The sequence below is a fragment of the Pantherophis guttatus genome, chromosome 3, assembly GCF_059756535.1.
Source record: "Pantherophis guttatus breed Tessera chromosome 3, ASM5975653v1, whole genome shotgun sequence".
Classification (NCBI taxonomy): domain Eukaryota; kingdom Metazoa; phylum Chordata; class Lepidosauria; order Squamata; family Colubridae; genus Pantherophis; species Pantherophis guttatus.
The window spans coordinates 52884350-52904282 of record NC_142065.1 but is presented as its reverse complement, the minus strand read 5'-3'; the positions used below and the strand labels follow the sequence as shown (position 1 = coordinate 52904282).

At 35.1% G+C, this 19933-nt stretch overlaps 1 protein-coding gene across 2 annotated transcripts in view; it reads right to left on the bottom strand.

The window, feature by feature from the left end:
- Positions 1–1255: 1255 nt before the first annotated feature.
- Positions 1256–19933, bottom strand: part of FKBP5 (FKBP prolyl isomerase 5) — a 41101-nt gene continuing 22423 nt past the window's right edge. For both annotated transcript variants that reach the window (XM_034414716.3, XM_034414717.3), the window contains exons 4-11: positions 19688–19830; positions 17482–17596; positions 9589–9745; positions 8975–9065; positions 8031–8114; positions 7424–7609; positions 5042–5281; positions 1256–4385 (exon numbers count right to left, since the gene is read on the bottom strand). In XM_034414716.3, the coding sequence (XP_034270607.1) occupies positions 4281–4385; positions 5042–5281; positions 7424–7609; positions 8031–8114; positions 8975–9065; positions 9589–9745; positions 17482–17596; positions 19688–19830 (1121 nt within the window). In that variant the 3' untranslated portion in view covers positions 1256–4280. The remainder of the gene's footprint in view (positions 4386–5041; positions 5282–7423; positions 7610–8030; positions 8115–8974; positions 9066–9588; positions 9746–17481; positions 17597–19687; positions 19831–19933) is intronic.

Genomic DNA, 19933 nt, shown 5'->3' with positions numbered 1-19933 from the left:
AAAACATTTGTCCAATCCAGGGGCAATTTAAGTTAAACAAAACAATTATTGTTTTTGAAAACAATTGATATATCTAAGAAAACGGTTCCTGAAGTTGTGTACTGTACTGCTAATGATTATATTTTTCTTTCTTCAACAGGAGACCTCAACAAAAATAGCCTTTGAGTAGTTTACTAGCAACTACATATGTATAGCAACGTCTGGATAGCAAAGGATAATTGATTCTTATCAGTAGCAATCATGTGGTCGTTTCTTTAAAAAAAGATAGTTGAGAAGAAAAATCATATAGAAATCTCACTGATGGCTGAACTGAATTATTTTATTTTCTCTCTCTATACTATCTTTAGCAAAATATAATCCATATATATGAAATAATAAAACTGAATTTCTCTTCAGCATTTCTCTTCAGCATAGAATAGTTCTGAAAAAACTACTTAATTTAGAGCAAGTAGTCAAGCATCAAATGGCTGAGTTGAATAACAAAAGAAAAGCCACATTACTGAGGTAGATGTAGTTATCTTGATGTTCCAACAGTCATGTAACTAAAAATAAGCTAAGAATCTACAGGATGCAAAACAGGAAATGTTCAACATCCACCTTAGAGGTATATATTTCCAAGCCACATCACACTAAACAGATACCCTCGGCAAAGTTGTGAGTTTAGTGTTAATTTGGTGAGAAACGAGAGTAATGGTACAGATATGAGAGAAAGGGAAGATTAGTTGAAGCCCAGGATTCCATGTTAAAATTATGATAGATAGCATAAAAATATAGGAACTGGTACAGGTGGAAAGTCTAAAACAAATGTGACTTTATTTCAGTCACAGATTTTAGGCCCACAGAAAGTAACCTTTCTAAAAGAATTGGAACACATTTTGGATACCACATAATATTTGGAGGGCAATAGCATATGCTAATCCTCCCTATCTGGGAGATGCCTCTACTCATTAAAGTTTTATGTATTTCAAACAGAAAATCTTTCTTGTAGCGAAAACATTCATGGTGAAACTGAAACCATAGCTAGCATCGTAAATCAACATCTTCTGGAAGATCAAGCTGAGTCTTCTCAAAATTCGCTGTTCAAACAAAACAAAATAACATATCCATCTATAGTCTAAGACTGACATTCCATTTGCTCATGTTCCTCTTTGAAAAAACAAATAGCAGGCAACAGGACACATTACTGCTTGTACTAAATTGTGTCAGTGGTGAAATATTGCAACACAAAAAAAATCATTCTTTTGCTATTGTTGGATAATTTTCATTCAGAACGAATTTTTATCTTCTTTGTTTATTGTGGATGCTTATTATATTAAGACTTTCAATAATTCATACAGTTTATGAACACAGAAAGCAAAAATGAGAATTATAACTTGCACTCTAAATCTGAAAGAGTTGCTCCCTACTATGTCAATATGGCTCATGAAAATAATGTTGAACTCTATAATTTGGTATAGAAATATAATATAATCAGCTATGTAACAAAATGAACATTGGGACATGTATCCGAAATTGCTGGTCAGTCTACTCTAGACAGCCCCATTATTCCTTCCATATCTTAGCATCCTGTACAGAAATTTGGGTACATGTGGAGAGGTATATAACAAATCAAAAGCTACATTAACCGTGGTAAATAAAATTTAGTTTCTGTTAAAATGAACAGAATCTACCAACAAGAATCTATCATTCAGATTTCAGATAGCACCATCAGAAGATCTGCCTACTCCCAATAGATACTGCTTTCCTAATCCGAGACTGGGTATATCTCCATGTTATTAAAACAAAGGAACTTAAAGTTTCACGTAAGTGTAAAAATAATGCCAATGAAGTTTTATCTCTTCTCTGTTCATGTTAATACGGGTAGTCCTTGAGTTACGACCACAACTGAGCTCAAATTTCTGTTGCTAATTGTTGTTAAGTGAGCTTTGCCCCATTTTACGACCTTTCTTGCCAGCATCGTTAAGTGAATCACTGTAATCATTAAGTTAATAACATGGTTGTTAAGTAAATCTGGCTTCCCCATTGACTTTGCTTGTCAGGAAGTCACAAAAGGGGATAACATAACCCCGGGACACTGCAATCATCATAAATATGAGTCAGTTGCCAAGTGTCTGGATTTTGATTATGTGACTGAGGGGATGCTGCAATGGTTGTAAATGTGAAAAGTAGTCATAAGTCACTTGAGTCCCCTGGGAGAAGGGCGGTATAGAAATCCAATAAATCCAATAAACTTTTTTCAGTGCCGTTGTAACTTCAAACAGTCTGTTTGTAAACTGTTGTAAACTGAACTGTTGTAAGTCGAGAACTACCTATATATAATTAAACAGTGGAATAATAGCAGAAAAGAGAGAACAATGATTTCAATGAGAAAAGAAAGGAAGAAGAAAAGAACATAAAACTGCATTTTATCAGAGAAGAAAACCACCAGGGAAAAAAAAGTTAAGCATGTGTTAAACTCCAAGAGAAATTAACATTGAAAATACTAAACAAATTTAAAATATAGCAGTGTTGCCCATCTGACATACAGGAAAGCAAAATGCCCTACACATTCTGTAATGGAGGTACAGCTCTATGCACGATGAAATGTAATGTTCCATCACAGATCAGTAAACATGTTGATCCAGACCCAGAGAAAAAATTAGTTTCATAAGCACCACTGAAAGCAATGAGGCAAACATGCTGCCAATGGGGCTTAAGTAAAATTATATTTCCCTAGGAATGAACACTCAAATGAATTTCAGTGCTATTAATGAATGATTGAGATAGAATGCAGACTGATATGAGCCATCTGCAGCAAATACTCACTGCTTTATCCTGAAAAAAATATTTAAGAAATATTTATTAGGGCTGAGTAGTGTTTTGGATTTGAAGGCAAAATGGTTTGGCACTTCAGATTCAAAGCCATTTTCCTGAAGCAGCCTCATTTTTTTCCAGGATCTCCTGAAGGTTTGGTGTGCAATTCTGGAAAAAGATGAGTTTGGTTTAAACAGTTGCCGATGGGTGTTGTTTGCACTTTTGTGCACTCTGAATCAGCTTTTTCACCTTCACATCTAAAACACTGCCCGCCCTACCATTTATAGCATTGAGAGTGGACCCACTTTGTTTTACAAAGCATTCAAAAACAAGCTGACAGCTTCAGGGGGATCCAAACAAGAGTTTAAAGAAGGATTCCCAGAATGAGCAAAAAGTTTTAAAACCGAATTACGAATTTAGTTTCTAAAAGTGTTTTTAATGTTACAAAACATGTCACTGTATTACTGATAAAACTAATCATAAAGATTTTTTTGAAAGAAAATGTTTTTCTTTCTTTTTTAAAAAATATCCTGATTGCTACTATGTTATAAACTTGAGCAATGCATTCAATAGGTCTCAACACATAATTCAAGTTGATTACTGCATACATTTGTCCCACACAGCACAAAAAATGCATTAAAAAGGAAAAAGGCTACTGTCCTCGAGCATCCCTATGTCCACACTCAACTGATCCTGGAAAGGGGGGGGGGAAAGTGGCCTCGTTCAGTCCAGCTAATCCTGCAGCAGCTAATCAGCGCTGTTTGGTGCTGATCATATTTATACCCCAGTGGGGAATGAGAGGTGGGAAATGCTCATGCCCAGAAGCTGGCATTTCTGCTGTACTCAGTCATCAATTGATTGGGGACCTTGCCAGCAAGCAATCATTTAATAACAAGAACAACAATAATAGCACGATTTGGACTACTCAGTTCCCTGAGAAACTATTGTGCTACAGAAACCCATTGGAACTACAAGACAGAGAGAATAACATCCCAGGAGTCTGACTTTTAAAAATGTTTTCCACTTGATTCTACTAACACGAGAGTGGCACCTTGAATTGGTAGCACTTGGGCCTTTCTTTCTGACATGCAGAATATACCCATGTGGTGCTACCACGAACACAACCAAATGCAACTGACAGTTCCTGTATTCTTATCACTGTAGGGCCCTATCCTGGTCACTGCCTGATGCAAACTGAAATGAGCTCTGAGCCATCTATAATCAAGAACCATTGTGGGTATTTGTTACTGAACCATTTGTTCCACTTGAAGTGGTCCCATGCTGTCCTTGGTTTATGGTACACTGCTGAGCATGGTCACAGCAGTAGCAGTAATTTTATCATTTCTTGTGAAGCTTCTGGATAGGCTTTTGCTTCCACAATAATGCCTATTGAAACAAACTTTACATTAAACACTGTAGAATTTCTGAGTTCTTCAGAAACCTGTCTGGGTGCAGGCTAAATTCAGGATTGTCCTTCTGCTGCACAGTCATACATGGCCCTCTGATTCACTGCCTTCAGTCACTGTCTTCTTAAGCTCAATTTCTGAAGATGGCTTTTCCTCCTTCTCTTCTGTAGTTTTACTGGCCTCCTCCTACAGCCAATAACAAATGCCCCATGTGGGCGTTAGGGGAGCGGTACAAGCATAAGTTTAAAAAACAATAGGCTTTTCAGTCTAAACAGATCAATGAAAAAGAAATTACATCCTAGGAACACTTTAAAATTTGCTAAGATAAAGATGGCTATGAGATCAGAATGGAAAATGATAGTTGTTTACACAACTTCTGAATCACACAGTAATTCACAAAACCTCTGAACTTTCTAAATATATATCTGGTATAAATTGGAAGTATATGAAATATTATGTATGTTCTATATTATAAAGCTGCACTTTGAGCACATGAAAATGTATAAAGTGATCGAAGGGAAGATACCTCACTGTTCTTTGTTAACTATTTTGATTACCGGTACATATAAATAAAGAGAAACCCTTTAAAGGAATCATTTCTACTGTCATAATAACACGACTGCAATTATTTCATTCCTACTTTTGTATAATGGTTACAAGAATTTTAGCAGTGCTACCAGATTATTGGAAATAATTTATAATAAATGAATGTGACTGAAGCTTGACATTTTATATGCATCAAACAAAGGAAATTGTATTATTACAATACTTCTGTACAATTCCATAAGAAACCCTGTAATTTAACAATGATTGGAAGGGGGCCATACTGGCAAGGTGCAAACCTTTGCATCTCTTTCTGCAAATTTCTTGAACATGTTGGCATATATCTTTCGGTCCCGTTCATTGTGCTCCTTTGTTTTCTTCTGACACATGGTAATTTGTGACTTGGCTGCCTTATTCTGTGGATTCACTTCTAGCACTCTCTGAAAGTCACATTTTGCCAACTCAAATTCATTCATGAGCAGTCTTGCCTCTCCTCTTCGGTACAAGCCCTTTTCATTGGCTTGATCCAGTGCTAATGCCTGTAAACAAACATTCTTATAATTAACATAAATTAAAGGTGGGAAAATTCCCTCATAATAAACGACATGGTTACTAATGCCAGTAACAAAACTATGAACCTCAGCTATTTTTAAAATAGGAAAGTAAAACTAAAGCTTCATACTGCATATGCTAAATGTTACAGTATTAATTATCAAAAACAGAAACCAAAATTCAGAAGCAGAATGTTTTTACCAGATTGTTTTACAATGCCACATATACTTCTATAGAAATAAGAACAATATTACTGTAAAAGCAAAGTATTTAAAAATGTATCACAGCAATCTGTCTCTCAAATATTCTGTCATTACAATTATGAAAAATCTCTTACACTAATCTTCAAAATGGATATTTTTGCTCCAAGGACTGGATATTTAGATATTGTAGAGCACAGACCTGTACAGCTACAAATGAAATATTTTAGAAATAGTAATATGATACTATGACTAAATGTAAATGGATATAATGTTTAAAACTTCCAAATGGAGGCTCAACAGAAAACTTACATGCAAAGTTTATATGATGACTCATAAAGCCCAGATATTTATAGTGTTGTCCAAAAACACATGCCTTTCTTTTATATAATTAACTCAGTAACATAAATGTTCTGTCTCACTTTTAACACATTGTTCTAGCTGTACTATATTCAGAAATCTGTATGCTTGAGGAATATCTTGGGAGAAAAAGCTTTAAGCATGTAATGGTGAAAAACAATACTGAACAAAAATCAAGATATTTAATACACTGTTCAGAGAAATGATACAAAAGTCAGCCACGAGTTTTATCAACATTTTTTTTAAAAAAAGTTTTTTTTTATTTTTTAAAACAAACAAACATTTTAATCAGTGACTTGGATGAAGGAATTGGGACATTCACAAACTATCCAAATGAGAAAGGACTGGGTGAGGTGGCTAATTTAGATCAGGGGTGTCAAACTCACATCGTCATGATGTTGTCATGTGACGTATCACAACTTTTTTCCTCTTCGCTAAACCGGGCATGGGCATGGCCAGCGCATGATGCAGCTGGCCTGCGGCCACAAATTTGACAGCCCTGATTTAGATTAAAGAGAAGTTTAAAAAGTATCTACTGTAAGCCTTCAGCACAAGACTGGTATGAATAGGATAGAATTTAGCGAAGAGAAATTTAAAGTTTTGTGTCTGAGTAGGAAAAATACAAAGCACTTCTACAACATGTGGGAGATTTGACTTAGCAGTAGTATATGAGTGTCCTTGTCAGTCACAAGTTAAATACGAACCCAACAGGGTAATGCATCTGCAATATGGCAAATGCTATCTTGGAATGTGCTAATGGGAACACAGGCTACATCATAGGAAGCAACTGTTCCATTCAAATCTGCTTAGGTCAGCCCCATTTGAAGTACTGTCTCCCGTTCTGATTAGCAAAAAGGACAGTGAGGAACTGAAGTAAGTTCAGCAGAGATCTACCAAGATGACGTAAGCTCTGGAAATTAAGTCCTCTAAGGAACAATTCAAGCATCTGAGTCTACAGAAAAAAAACTGATGGGCAATGCAATAACAATCTGTAATGGTATGTGGAAATGACCTTGGGGGAGAGGAGGAAAAACCACAGACTAGACAACTGTCAGCTGAGTCTGCAGAAGAAATGGGGACTTGATAAATATCTCAGAAGGGACCTCTCTAGTTTCTTGGACTGTAAAGATGAGGGGTGAGAGATATATTTTGTCAATGTACCCTTACAATAAAGTCAGAGTTAGTATTTCTGGGTGTCTTGTCTGAACTACCTCCCAAGGCTGACACAAATCTATATTAAACATTATATTAAATTTTATATAAAATTATATAATGCAAATGTATAAAAATAAATTATAAAGTTGCCTTTAGCTCCCAAAATGCTTCAAAATTATTTTATTTTGTATTTTAATTATATAATACAAATAATTATCCAAGAACTTTAAGAACTTGTCAACTTTTCTATATTTATTAGATATAGAAATATGTATCTATTTGCTTTGTAAAGCTTTTTATTTATTTATTTCTAGTATATTTAATTATCTGGAGAAAATTAAAAAGATTGAGAAAATACTGAAATCAAACATCACCAGTGCTTCCCCAACTCCACAAGGATAGATGTGTTTTTACCTTATTGCAGTTCTCAATTGCTGTAGTGTATTCCCGTAGCTTTAAGTAGCACATAGCAAGGTTGAGGAAGGCTGCCAACAATAAAGATTCTGAAGCTTTAGATTCCCTTTCTGATAAGCCATATTCCATTTCTAACCAGGATACAATCTTCCCATACTGAATTACTGCTTGCAAGTACTTGCCTTCCTAAGAATAAGATTAAATGAGGTTAAAGAGGAGTATTACGTTGAAAAGTGGAACATATTTATTTCTTAAATGTCGGTTATAATTTGAACAATCAGTAAGAGAAGAATGAGGGGAAAAGGGAACATTTCAATAGGAAAGAAGTAGGCAAGCTGCAGTTAAGAATTTTAACACAAGAAAGCTGTAACGTCAAATGCCCCTATTTTGGCTACATTATGACAGATCCACATTTACTAGATATCAACTCCTCAGAAGCTCTCCAAATCAATGCTTAGAGACAGTTCTACTTTTAAGAAAGCTGTATATCACTGAAAGGTAAACACAAATGTTAAGAAGGTGAGATTCTCTGAGCAAAAAACTACAGAAGCTTATCAATAGGAGACAAGTTTTTTAATGTTAGCATTGCTAGAATGCTGACACATACCTTAAAATATACAGTTCCTTTTTCTTTGACAACGGCAGCCTGTTCTAGTTTCTCTTTGGTGTCCATCTCCCAAGATTCTTTGGCCTATAACCAAGTATTTATAACAATAATCAAATACCAGAAAGTGATGTAATGCTGTAAAACTAAACTATACTTCATAATAAGATTTGTTGACTCTTGCTAATTTCAAATTTAGTATTACTTAATCCCAATGAGGAGTCTTTTTAAAACCACTGCAAAAGTTAATAGCAAGCAATGAAATTATTATATATAAAAATATTCAAAATTTTCAATTAAAAATTTATATTTGGCTTTAGAACTTAAGGCAGAGTGAAATTTGAACTAGCCCCATATTGATATCACTGATATTTTCTTTCCAGTCCAAAATATATTCAGCTCCACTTAAATCTGTCCTGAAGACAGAGGAGTTAAAAAATATGAAAGGATAACCCAGAATCATGAAAGAAGTCTATACAATCCTCCTGAGAGTAGACAGATTTCTTTCATTTAAGTTTCCTTCCTGTTAACATTTCCCATTATAGATTGGCATCAATGCTCCACCTTATGTACATCTTGTTCCTTCCCTGTACTTTACAGAGATGGTACATTCTCCATCACCCTAAAAAGGGCACAGCCTGTTCAGCAATTTTGCCCTGCCCTCCTTTCAGTACTGTTTGGCAGGACATGTTTTTTTTTTCTACAACCAGAAAAAGAAGTACAAAAGGAACAAGCCTAGGACAAGTCTTGGACCCCACCCAAAACAATAAAACACACACAAGAACACTGTGATCCTAGCTGACATATCTTTACCAACTTTTGTGACAAACGTGCCGGATGGAGCTGGAAATGGATCTTCTTAAATGTATTCACTGTAGAAAAGTTCCTCTGGGTAAACATCCAATGTGTACAGGATGGTTTGTTATTTGAAGAAATTCCATTCTCACCTTTTCAAAGCTTTTCAATGTAACTTCATATACAAGTTCAGCATTTGGTTCTATGCCAAATACAGGCTTTCCAGCTTCACCAAACCCATATCTAAAACAAAGCATGGGAAAAAATAATAACAGAAATGACTCAGGATAAGGCACATTATTCAGCATTCTGGATATTTACACTCACAGGGAGATAATTGGTTAGCTACATATCAGGTCCTGGAGACAAAACATGGGTTGCCTAGGAAACCAATGTCTGAGTAGCTCATTTGGGGCAAAACACTTATATACTATACTGGACTTAATGTTTCCACTTTGTATTCAGACTGGATGCAATTATATATTGTGCATTCTCTTCAATTTTTCATGCAATTGTTATCCTTTAATGTTTTTCAAAATCTTGAAATTACATTAAACAGTGGATATGCAAATGGTAAGAATATTGGAAATAATGGCTTAATTCTATCTACACACAATTTCAAAAATTTTGCAAAAAACCCCACCCTGTATAGGCTTCTCCAGGTGGATACTGGAAGCCAAGACTTGAGCTAAAGACACCAAATAAATAAGTAAATGGGGGGGGGGGGGGAGGAGAGAGAACAGACACATTTCTTCACATTTCTTACTGTGTTCCTATATGCAAGATACAGTGTTCTCCCCTTTGCATCTTCTCCAGAGCTTTGTCAATTCCAATGGGAATGTCATGGTCTTCCCCTTCTCCAACAGTGAACGCTACATCTCTACAATCAAACATTCTGCCATCACAAAACCCTTTCAATTGAACTGTATGGGAGACAGAGAAATGTTATGGAATGTAAGGCAGTACCAACATTTCAATATGCATTGAACAGCATGATCAAAACACATTATTTGTTGGCAGTCTTATCTTCACCATAGCTGGCATAACAGAAGAACTTGGTCCCAAAACAAACTTCAAAATCACATTGTTTTTGACTTTTCCCTATTCCTAAAACAAGTCCATGCTTAAACTGATTGATGTTAACTTTTTTTTTAAAAAAAACCCTAAATTTTATTTACTTATTTATTTATTACATTTATGTGCCACACATCTCGTCTAGAGGCAACTGTTCTTAGCCTACAGAACTGAAGACAGGTTTACTCATATTGTGGACAGTTCTCTGAGGCAATGATGTGAAGATGGCAGCTCTCAGTATCAGGCAGCAAAATCCTGCCTGAGTTTGAACCCAGACTAGAATTCAATGCTGCAAAAGCTACTAACATTCTGCCCGAACACAAAAAGCTGCCAAATGGCACTGCATTACATTGGCAGGATATAATTTCTTTGGTACTCTGGGGAGAACATGGTGAATTTAGATAGGAGCAAGAACTGAGAGGAGTAATTTGCTTCAAAAGGAAGAGCCAGACAGCTTTATCTTTGTTGCTAGGCAGAGTATTATGTCTCTGTTCTATCAATGTTGTGAACAAGTCACCGATTGTTTACTTTATTATAAGTACTATAGATTGATATTACAATTTATAAATATGTTTATGTTTATTGGACTTCTATACCACCCTTCTCCCGGAGGACTCAGGGCGGTGCACAGTCATATTAAAACACATATAAATTTACAAAATTTAAAACAATTTAAAATCGAATATATAAAAATTTGGCCCACAGATTAAAACAAACATACACCCATTATAAAATTTGTATTAGGCCAGCCCGGCTTGTTGGAACAAAAGGGTCTTCAGGGCGCGGCGAAAGGTACGCAGGTCGGGGATGAGACAAACCTCTAGGGGCAGCTCATTCCAGAGAGCTGGTGCCCCCACAGAGGAGGCTTTCCCCCTGGGTGTTGCCAGTCGGCATTGTTTGGCCGATGGCACCCTGAGGAGCCCTCTCTGTGGGAGCGTATTGGCCGGTGGGAGACTGTTGCTGGCAGAAGGCGGTCTTGTATGTACCCCGGTCCTAAGCCATGGAGCGCTTTAAAGGTGGTGACCAACACCTTGAATCGCACCCGGAAGACCACCGGGAGCCAGTGCAGCTCGCGCAGTAGGGGTGTTATGTGGGTGCGCCCATAACCACCCGCACGCATTCTGGACCAGTTGGAGCCTCCGAGCGCTCTTCAAGGGGAGCCCCATGTAGAGAGTGTTACAGTAGTCCAGCCGGGACGGGACGAGGGCATGAGTGACCGTGCGCAGGGCATCCCGGTCCAGAAAGGGACGCAACTGGTGTATCAGGCAAACCTGATAAAAAGCTCCCCTGGCCACAGAATAGCTTCTGTTTCTGTTTTGTTATTTTGTAATGGAACAACAACAAACGACAAGATTTCAGTTCTTAAAGAAAGCTATGTGCAGATTTTAATGGAATAATTCCCTTTGCATTATAGCTCATGAAAGAAAAAGAGAATATGTATACATGCTGCCTAAAATATCACTATGAAGGTCCATGTATAGTCAGGATAAAAGAAAAACAAATGCAAAATCTTTACAATTACACCTGCTAAGTAACATGAAAGAATAGGTATGCGAGATTTTTTTCTCTCAAAGGTAGATAAAGTGATATTAAGTTGTAGAATGCTCTAAGAATACCAACCCACATAAATATGATCCTAGATATAAAACAAAGTTATAAGGTTAGTAACAAGGAATTAAATGGTTGAGAATTCTGGTGTTCACTGATCATTAAAGCTAAGGAGGGTTAGACCTGATTAGAAACTGATTATAAACTATCATGGAAACATCAAGGCCATAGGCTAGACTGGAAGTCGAAAACAATTCATGGAAGAAGGCAGTTGTAAAATACTTCTGTTATGTTGCCAAAAAAAGAATAATAATAATAATTGGAAGGCATCCAAATAGGGAAGCTAAGCCAGATTGTTGTTGACAGAAGTTATGTATATGAATACGCATATGTAGGAACTGGCATTTATATGTGTGTGAGAATGACTGACTGGGCATGACCTCTCTCACTAACCCTTTCCATCCTCTTTTGCAATCTCCAAAGCATTCGGTATAATCCATCAATCCCCAAATTGGGAGTTTTAAATTACTCAAATAACATGAATTATGTATTCATTCTAAGCCAGTAATTGGCTATACAGAAGGGCAAGATGTCTCTCAATGACTGCAAAAGGAAAAGCCCAATGGCACACTGGCATGGCAGATTGTCAACAGAGCTTAAAGCCTACATCAAGAAAATATAGTAATTATTAATTTACAGTGTGTTCTACAATGGAAGTACATAAGGAATCTTGCAATCATATAATGGGCACATTCAAGGTCAGGCCACTATAGGAGACTTACTTATCCATAAAATGGCTGCCTTGGCTCATCATAAAAAAATCATTTACCAAAATAGGAAGTATGTCCTGCCTCACCTGAGAATATAGGATGCATTCTACCATTCTATTGGATCTTGATGGGCACAAATAGATATAATTGAATGAGTTACTTATTTTGGCAGCATTTATTTATTTATATTTCATATATCTTAACCATCCATCTCCCTCAAAGGGCTCTGGGTGGTATACAATATAATACCATATCTCTAAAAATCATTTAGTAAGCAACATAGACAGAGATGTGATGGAAATCAGAAGAGATGCCTGGGAACATTCTAGAACCCAAGACACCAATTGCCTATCTCTGCACAAATTTTGCTTTAATTTATCACCAAAACCAGGTCACATATGAAGTCTAAACTAGAGATTAGTCTATAGACTAGAATCTGCAAACAAATCTAGAATTGTATTCAGGCAACACTGTTCTAAATGCCTAGCATATTATCAAAAGATTGTTCAATTGCCCATTGTGCAATGTAACGTTTGTATTCACAGTGAATTCCATACTCTTCAACCAAGGAATGCTCAAGACAGTTATCTCACATAAGTAAAAGATTCAGGTCAATCAGCATGGTTTGAATTTAAGTGATGGAATTTTACTCTGTTCTTTAGTTTACCAATGTCAGAATGTTTCCTTATCTTTAACATTACTATTTGAATGGTCCATGGATTAATTTTACATACACTGAGCATTTTGTCATTTTACATCTTTGTTTACATTACTTACAATGGCCAACCTTTCCCTGACAACTTTGCTAGCTTAAGAAATGCTTTAGGCATTTCATGAAAAAGTTTCTAGTCTAGGAACATTCATAATACAATACTTTTATTTGTCTTTAAGGCACTACAATTTCTTGTATTTGTATTCCGTATAAAAATTAGTTGAACCCTAGTAATTCTTTGCTTCTTCCTTGTAATTTCTAAATCTTGGCCTTCTCATACTGAAGTAATTATTTTGTGTTCTAATAAAAAAAATTGCCAATGCAAATATAAAACAAATATAAAACCAAACAACCTTCTCCTTCTTAAAAGCCTTTTGCACTAGAAGCCAACATTACGAATTTTAGGTATCTGTGGATCATCAAGTATGCATATCATGAAAAAATTGAAATGTAGCAAGATGCCAGAAACTTAGCATACAATGCTATAAAATGAAATTGGATGGGAATTCAAAACCACTTTCCACCAGAGATTTTGTTCACATAAACAAAGAGCTCAAGTCCTTTTGAAATGTGAGCTTCATTCCATTATTATTAATACACATTCTACATCTTACATTTTTCTTTCTATTTGACAATCTCTTGAGTGCAATCTCTTATACTACTGTATATCAATAGACAAGTATATTTTTCTGGATGGAAAAACAGAGCAAAAAGCATGTCCATCTAATTCACTATTATCTATATACTGTTTGGTAATATAATAAAGAGAGGATTGCAATGTGGCTCTAAATTCTAGGAACTCTCTTTATGTTTGAGAAACAACACTTTTTGCCACAAAAACTTAAGATTCTTGGAGGTATGCTTTTCACTTACCAAGTCCTGTCCTATGACTCTCCAATTGCTTGTAACAATTGTTTGTCTTTTGGAAAAACAAACAAAAGGAAATCCAAACAGAATTTTCCTTTTCTTGAGCAATGTGAATCTCCTTTCTCAGTATCCTATCTGAGACAATATTTAGGTGTTGTATTGTGTAATTTCCCTAAAGTATGTTATGAGTGGCCTGAGAGAACATGAAACCTGTCTACAGTGATACACAGAAGATTTGCAGTAGTGAAGTTGTTAGTGGCTGTTATCACTGGAGCAAAGGAGTCAAAAATATGATGGCATCACCTTATGTGTTACGATACTTTTAACTAGTAGACATGTATCTAAATTAATTATCTCCCTGTACTCTTAGGCAGCATTATTGGGTTAGCATCAACACAGAATCTACTCATAGCTGTGAAGGAGTTTCCAAAGATTCTATTATTTTAAAGACATTTTTATTTTCCTGGTATAGTTTTGAGTATATATTATGTACAACAATTTTCCTGATGTAAAGTATCACCGTATATTATTGTTTTTGTAGAATTTATGCGAGCTGTCCATTGAAATTAAGAGCAAAAGCAAAATATTTTGTATAACTGTAACTGGGCAATAAAATGTCATCTTAATTTAAAAAGTAGTAGCAAAACATAGAAGTTCCATTCTTTGGCATTTAGTGTAAACTTTGAAGCTCCTTTTCCAGATAATAAAATGGGTTCTTGCAATGTTTTGTTAACTTTATAATTTTTACTCAGTATCTTTATCAGGAGGTATGAGGTGTGGGGGATGGGGGATGGTGGCTAGAAAAAAGTGTAATGTACAAATTTCAAAATAATTAGTTCATATATAAATATAATATTAGATATATACTAGTTTGGGGAGGTCCCATTCTGTTCTGTGCCAACAAACTTGATCGACTAAATTCACTCATTGATAGAATGATTTTGCATAAATATAGTACAGGAAATACTTCCATAACATGATTATCAAAGCTTACTTAAATACTATCTGAAAGAGATCACTTGGGTTGAATTACACTTGGATTGCACAGTAAGAAATTCCAGCCAGACTAGGGAACATCAGTTCAGCTGTTGAGTTGACTTATTGTTCTCTCTGTGCCTAGAGCAATTTTGTTTTGAAGAGCACAGAACATTGTGTTCTTAATGTGGCTGGCACATGAACTCTGTGCACTGACAGCAATTTGTACAACTTGATTAAAACAGCAGAGGGCTGCATAGTAACTTGAAATGCAAATATCCAAGCACAGTCTGTGTTTTAGGAAACATAGCAGTGAAATATGCCCTATCATTCAAGTTAATAAGACTGTCTTCATAAATCCTACCCGAAGATTTTAACAGAACTACATGTATGTCCTAATTATAGTAACGCCAGGAGTCTTTGAATTAGCTTCCTAGCTAATGCTGGGTTTTACTACAACAACAAAAACACTGTCAGTTAATGATTGTTGTGCAAGTTTAATCGTCCGCTTGTCTTCAAAGTACAGTCAGAACTACTTTTCCGGTTTTCCGCCAACCTACTATATATTCATATTAAATCAACCAAAACATTTCCACTTCGCTATAATTGACAAGAAATCTGAAATGGGTTCTCAATCCAAAGACTTTTGTCTCCTAGAATAGAGGATAATAACAGAAATATTATTTCTAAATAAATAATATTTATTTAGAAATTTTATATAGCCATCTACTTGCTCACAGTGACTCTAGGTGGCTTACAAACAATAATAACATAGTATAGAAAACAAATAGAAATAATAAAAATCCCCTACCCTGGGCAACAACACACAGCCAAATAAGCCATTTAATGGGCTTCATCCCACTCTGGATTTCCCAGGCTCACAGGCACAATATATTTACTTCCTTTGGAGCATCTTATTTCCATGCCACTCACAATTTATTTTAGGGTTGTTATCATAATTTTTGACAATACAGATACAATCTAAGGTCAGAAGATGTGGAAACAATACTACTTAATAGTATTGAATGGGCAAGCCCGAGAAATGAATGACAGAACAAACAGGGAATCAGAATAGGCACAAATAAAACTCCAGTCTTACAGGGATAACAGCCTACATGATCAGAGAAGGAAGCCAAGGGGAACAGTGCATGGAGGACAGGCAATCAACATCACCTATTTGTTTCCAAGATAAATTGTTTTTTTTTTAAAAAAAAAAAAGCAGAAAGCTAGCAAGGATGTGGAAACACAATGCCTTGCCAGTTGTAGGTCTGTGCACATATAATAAGCTCCAGGGGGTTGATCAGGAGAAACTAAGATACAGAAATAAAGTGTAAATACAGTGAAAAAGGATAAAGATGTGATGGAAGCATCCCACATTCAATCTGACAGTTCTACTGCTGTTACAGAAAAAGGATACCACTCTAAGGGAACACAAAATTATCCTTGAAAATAGGCAAACTCCTTGGGAAATGGACAACTACGACACCTTCATCTGGCAAGAATATGTTTGTCAGAAACTGGGATTCAGTATTAGAAGCATAGTGTGGTGAGTGTAATGGACAAACAGCCTGTACACGCTGATCCTACAGGTATGAAGCCTGTTGAATATCACATGCCATCTAGATGTTCTAGCATAAAGAATGAAGAACCCTACCCTACAGTATCAGTAGAATATTATTCTTCCTCATGTGAATAATATTCTTTATAATTTAGAGAGCAAGTTTATAAAAAGGCAGGCTTTATTTTCCCGATTTTTTTCCCTCACAAGCGGGAGAAGAGAAGCCCTGGGAAACTCCAGCTTGATAAAAAAAAAGTGTGTTAGGAAATTAGACTAATCTCCACTACTCTGCCTGGATCTTATCTTTTAGTATATGATTCAATTGACTTTAGCATCTATTTCCCATGCCTCATCAGTAATAAAGCAAGACGAGGGAGATGAGGTAGTTGTTCTCTCAATTAATGGAAAATAGTAACAGACAGCTGTCCTGTGCTTTTTATTGGTTTATATATTTTTTTTAAAAAAAACATTTTTCTTATGTGTAATTGGAATTGCATGCTGCCCAAAGAAATGTGGTTATTGGACATTTCCAAAGAATAGACAAACAAACAATTTAAGATACCTACAAATATGTCTACAATGACTTATGGCCTGGATTATATAATCAGGAACAAAACATATTAAATTATAGTAATCTTGCAATCATAATCATAAAGAAACAAAAAAGCCATAAAGGTGGCAATGATAAGAGTGTGAGAATAGCATTTGCAATATTAGAATCTTATTTTCTGAGGAATTCATATTTAGTCTAAAAAAATTCAGAATATATGTAACTTGCCAGTATATGCTTAGTCTCCTGTAGAGACCATTGTAGAATTTAGGTTTGATATAGTGTAGAGTTGTATTCAAAACCACAGGAAGAGAGAACTTGCAACACAATATTATTATTACCGTAACTAGCATGTCATATCAGCAAACTTTTGCCTCAACAGATAATCTCTTTTTAATATTTTAACACATATACACAGAGGAAAAAAGAATCACAAATCAGAAATATTATTCATATATTATGGTGGGGGGAGAAGACACACACAGAGAGAAAGAACAATATTGCCATGGATTCTACTTTTACTATTATAATGTACTTTAATAAGACAGTACAACTGTTCTGTGCAATGACCTCAGTATTTTATATAGGCTGAAGAGGATACTCACTCTGAACAGCTGCTCCTTCATTGGGGTTAGAATATCCTTCACCTTTTTGCTTGATTCTACGAATGATGCCTCCATTATCAAATAAATCCTCCCCTTTGAAATCAAGCAATTCAATCTAGATGAACAAACAAATAGCTCAAACTTTAAATAATGCAACTTCGCATATAAAAGCATATTGATAAAACACAGATATCTAATATCTAAAGACAAAGTTAAATGATGACTCTTCCAGCGAGTCTACTTTCCTCTATATTTATAAGAAAAGGGATATATAAAGTATTTAGTTCAACTGTTGCATCTTTTCAGTAGCAATATTCTGACAGGTTTATCAGGCAATATAACCAGAGTAATCATGGGAATCAGCATTATACCAGACTTTATTAGAGCCAATGATGTGTCAAAGTGAAGTCACTCTCATCTTGAAACATTTTTCTCCCAAATTTAGGATGATTTTTCTTTTTCTTTTTCTTTTGTAATAAGCCCAGCTAAATATCAGCACCTAGTCAAACCTGACTGGTCTTAAAATATTAGAGGAGCTACCAAAAAAAATTCAAGGCTATAGTATAGAACCACCACATTAAAAACAATTGAAAATCACTTCCATATTGTTGCTGAGAAAATCAAACTGTTGATTTAAAGGTGTTTATTTTAACTTTTTTAAAAAAAAAAAATTGCACGTATTTCACTGATTCTTTATTCACTAAGCCTTTCCCAGGGTTCTGAGCAAAATCAGTGCATTCCTCAGGCTCTGAGCAATGCAGCTTCAGGCATAGGCTTCCACATCCTTTCTCAGTCTGATTATGATTTGGAGTTCCTAATTTTTGGTTTGGTTGTGATTAGGGTTGGTTGTGGTTGGTTTGGTTATGATTTGGTTGCCTAACAGCATTTAAATGATAATATTTGCAACATATACCATACGTTATTTGATGTGTCAAGAGCATGATCCTTTTCAAGCCTGATACAATTTTACCCCTGCAACATGATGTTTGAAGCATTGTCATTGCCAGACTGTAAAAGATAACTAAGCAGCTCACAATTCTAACACAGAGTAGTTGGGGATATATTTTAGGTCACTCAATTAAACTTCCCACTACTGTAAATTTGTCTCATAGTTTTTATAGGACATTAACAGAAATGTTATAGTTAAATTAAAAAAAATCACAAGACTAATGCAAGATAAGAAACTCATAATGTTTATTCCTGTGAAGGAAACATATTTTTATTGGCAACCCTTTCAACAATTTTGGAAACGTTTTGTGGACTGCAAATAATTTTGTGGCTAGTGTTTTTTATGCTACAAAGTTTGAAAGATAAGAACAGATCAGGTTTTTATTCACTTGTTAGCAATATTTAAAAGATTTATATGGATAGAAAGATAATTTTTTTATATCTTTAGTTATAGGATTATGCTTTACAAAGTAGTAATTATATGAAAATTTTACCAGAAGTTCTGTAGATTTAAAGCTACCTAGCACAAATAACTGGTTCAAATTACTGTTTTATCCACTGAATGAAAAAATCAGTTTTCTGTTTCTCCATTTTTTAAAGCACCCATTTCATTTCAGAAATTATACTTCTGTTTATGCAACCTAAAAATGCATTTGCCTTCCTTGCAGCCATATCACACTACTGGCTCATATTCAACCTGCAATCAGCTATTGTGCCAAGTTCATTTTTGCAAGTACTGTTATCAAGGCAAGCATTTGGCATTCTATATCTCTGCACTTGATTTTTGTTTCCTTAAGTATTTTGCATGTCTCTCATATTTGATACTGTTATTTTCAAACAACTTACCCCACTTTTCAAGATTATTTTTATTTTTATTTATTTCTTCCAGAGTATTAGCTACCCCACCCAATCTTCTCTCATTTGCAAAAATGATTAAGCATTGCTTCCCCCTTTTCATGCCATATCTTATGTGTAAAACTGGATTGCCTACAGACTTTTACTTTTTAAAAATATATTTATGATTACCTTCTACAAATATATTTTCCCAGAATAAAAAATACAAATGTCTTATTGGAATATTATTGGTTTTATCGTTCACTGCTCCCATATTAACTATTTTAGCAAATAGATATATTAATGATATAAAAGCTTAATTTACATAGTTTTTATACATTTATATTTTATTGCAGTTCCTTTAGAACCATGGAATTTGAATACCTGTAATAAATAAACAAATTTTTTTTTTTCATAAACTTACCTCAAAAAAGAGGGTTGCATTTGAGGGGATCTTTGGGACACTACCAGCAGAGCCATATGCATATTCTGGCCTACATAGCAAGTGGCAGATCTCTCCTCTTTTCATGGTGGCGACCCCAATATCCCATGCTTTGATAACCTGACCTAACATAAAGAAAATTTCAATTTAATAATTTTGTTCAGTAAGCTTTTCTTGAATCATCTAGAAATATACCAATGTCATGGTCAAATGACAAAATAGGGCACT